The 3,011-nt window shown below is 35.1% G+C and overlaps 1 protein-coding gene across 1 annotated transcript; it reads left to right on the forward strand.

Moving 5' to 3' along the window:
• The first annotated feature begins 763 nt into the window (after positions 1–763).
• On the forward strand, positions 764–2,015 carry ATA1 (TAPETUM 1). The gene is made up of 3 exons (XM_079057141.1): positions 764–872; positions 1,011–1,270; positions 1,471–2,015. The coding sequence occupies exons 1-3, from the start codon at positions 817–819 to the stop codon at positions 2,013–2,015; spliced, it is 861 nt and encodes a 286-aa protein (XP_078913267.1). The 5' UTR covers positions 764–816.
• The last annotated feature ends 996 nt before the right edge of the window (positions 2,016–3,011 follow it).

The following is a 3,011-nucleotide window of genomic DNA, read 5'->3' on the forward strand; positions in this document are numbered from 1 at the left end:
ACGTATTCTTGTAATGGTATATGCTTAACGATTCAAATCTTCATATCGACATTCACACTGATTACGAGTGTAATAGACTTTGAAATTTATTTGTATATCATTTCACTTTTCCTTCCGGCTTTACAATATCCTATGTACAATGCATTAAATTTTGAAAAAGTTCAATGAAACATTTTTTCTTAAAAGTCATTTATTTGTTAATCATATTAAAAAGTTATATTCTCCAATTCAACTCTTGAATATTTAATTATTAAAACCCATATCCATTAAATTAACGTCAATATGACATCTTATTATGAGTTTGAGTAGAGTTTAATGCACTGAATATAAATTAACGGGTTTTTCATCTCATTCAACTATTTTGTTAAACTATATATTGAATATAAATTAACTATCTAACTCATTCAACTAATTTATTAAACATTCAACTATTTTGTTAAACTATATATCGAATATAAATTAACTACCGGAATCATTCAACTATTCTGATAAACTATATATTGTTCTCTTGATCACTAAACATATTGTGGTCTAGTTTTATTAAACACACACATAGTTTTAGTAAACTATATATTGTTCTCTTGATCACTATATATATATATATATATATATATATATATATATATATATATATATATATATATATATATATAAAAGTACGTTAATTTTAGTAATCACACAATATAAAGTACGTACCATAATTATAGGTCAAAAGTAGGTGGTAGAAAAGTTTATCATCAAAGACAACACCGTCTTCCTAATTGCTTCCAAATACAACTCATATATTGAATGTTTTACTAATACAAAGTGTCAACCATGGAGTCATCTGGTCATAAACATGATGATGGTAGGCAAAATTTGGCAACAGAAAGGTTAGTCTACTTGTTTCACATCTCGTTCTTGATATCAACATACATATTCTTGCCCAGTTTGCTCTTCTTAATTTCACACACAACAAACATGTTAAATTTTATAAGTTGATGGGCCGGGTTCTGGTTTCTGGTTGCAAGGTTAAAGGGGAAAGTTGCGGTTGTAACCGGTGGAGCAAGGGGAATCGGAGGTGCAACAGCAACAATACTGGCTGAGAATGGCGCTCATGTTATAGTTGCTGATGTATTGGACGATGCTGGTGAAAGTCTTGCCAAGTCTATTGGGGGTCTTTACATACACTGTGATGTCTCTAAAGAATCCGATGTCGAATCTGCTGTTCAACTTGCTCTATCTTGGAAAGGAAAACTTGATATCCTCTTCAACAATGCTGGAATTATTGGTATAATTAAAACACATGTTTTCTTACAATATACTATATTCTAATATAATATATACAAGGAAAGAAACATTTATACGTAGCTGTGCTTTTATATACGCCACGGGTAATTGTTGTAGCAATAGGTCGAGCTTAAAGCTGGGTCTAGTATAGCTATGGAGTTTTGTTTCTCTTATGTTGTTGAAATTTATGGTTAATTTCAGATAATGGAAGGAGCATCACGAATCTTGAAATGGAAAAGGTGGCAACCCTAATTAACGTTAACATAAAAGGCGTTATACATGGGATAAAACACGCTGCAAGAGCGATGATTTCAGTTGGTAACGGAGGTTCCATCATTTGTTCATCAAGTTCAGCTGCAATCATGGGAGGCCTTGCATCGCACGCATACACGGTAACCAAAGGAGCCATTCTTGCAGTATCAAAGAGCGCAGCCTGCGAGTTAGGAGTTCATGGGATTCGCGTCAATTGTGTCTCACCACACGCCATCCCATCAGAGATGCTCGTGAATGCATATCGAGACCATTTAGGGAAACCGAAAATGACCATGGAAGAAGTTAGCAACAGGATAGTTGAATGTGGCAGTTTACTTCATGGGAGATGTGGAAGCATGGACGATGTTGCACAAGCTGTGTTATTTCTAGCCAGCGATGAAGCCGGATTTATAACCGGCCATAATTTGGTGCTTGATGGTGGCTATACTTCGTCTAAAGTTGAAATGAGCTTCATTTATCGGCATAAATCATAAATGTTGACGATTATATATCATCAGTGAAACTGAATTATATACTGCTTCTATAGTCTACTATTGAATAGTCATTTTATAATACTAAATATTTAGCTTATTTTATAGTTAAAAACTGTTAGAAGTAGAGAATAGAAACAAACAAACAACGAATGAAACGATCAGTTCACTGTTCAATATGTTGGGTTAATCGGTTTTGGTATAGGAAATTTGCCTTTTACTAATTCTCAGTTTTAGATTAGGAGTCAAAGTCTTTTATTTTATTGTTTTAGAAGTTTGAGTAAGTTTCAATTTCTTCTAGTATAAAATAGGTGTCGAAGGGTCATTAGTTTTATTTTCAATTTAAGTACTTACGTTTTAATAAAAACTTTGTGTGCAAGTCAATAACTTCTTCACCTATTTTATTCTTTGTTTCGTTTCTCCTTTATACACCAGAAATTTTTCTAGTTTATTTTTTACACTTGGTATCAAAGCAGTTTCGTTGAAGGGGGTGTGATTCGAGGTTAATTAGAATCAACCCCGGTTTCTTTTAATCGGGTTTGTGAGAGACTAACCGGAGGCGCGGAATAAACGGACGGGAAGACGTCAAAGCGGGTGGCTTTGATTCGGTTCGTTTTGCGGGTGACGCAAGACGGTAAAGGTGGTTGTGACCTTGTCTTGTTGTCCGGTGGAAGAGTGCTCTCGGAACAAGCTTGATTAAAGAAGTCGGGGTTAAGGAGAAAAGGATGTCGTTGGTAAAAGAAGGAGGTTTGTTGACATATCAAGTTCCAGTTTTGACTCCAACGAATTATCCGGTGTGGGCGGTCAAAGTCAAGTCGATTATGGATGCACATGACATATGGGAGACGGTCGAACCGAAGACGTTAGATAAAGCACCAGATCAAAAGAACTCAAAACAAGCTCTTGCCTTTTTGTTTCAAGCGATACCCGAAGACATGGTGTTGCAAATGGCGAGTTACACCGACCCAAAGCAAGTGTGGGATGGGCTAAAAACACGGT

This window comes from Lactuca virosa, chromosome 6, assembly GCF_052849685.1.
Source record: "Lactuca virosa cultivar CGN04683 chromosome 6, Lactuca_virosa_CGN04683_v6, whole genome shotgun sequence".
In the NCBI taxonomy this organism is placed as follows: domain Eukaryota; kingdom Viridiplantae; phylum Streptophyta; class Magnoliopsida; order Asterales; family Asteraceae; genus Lactuca; species Lactuca virosa.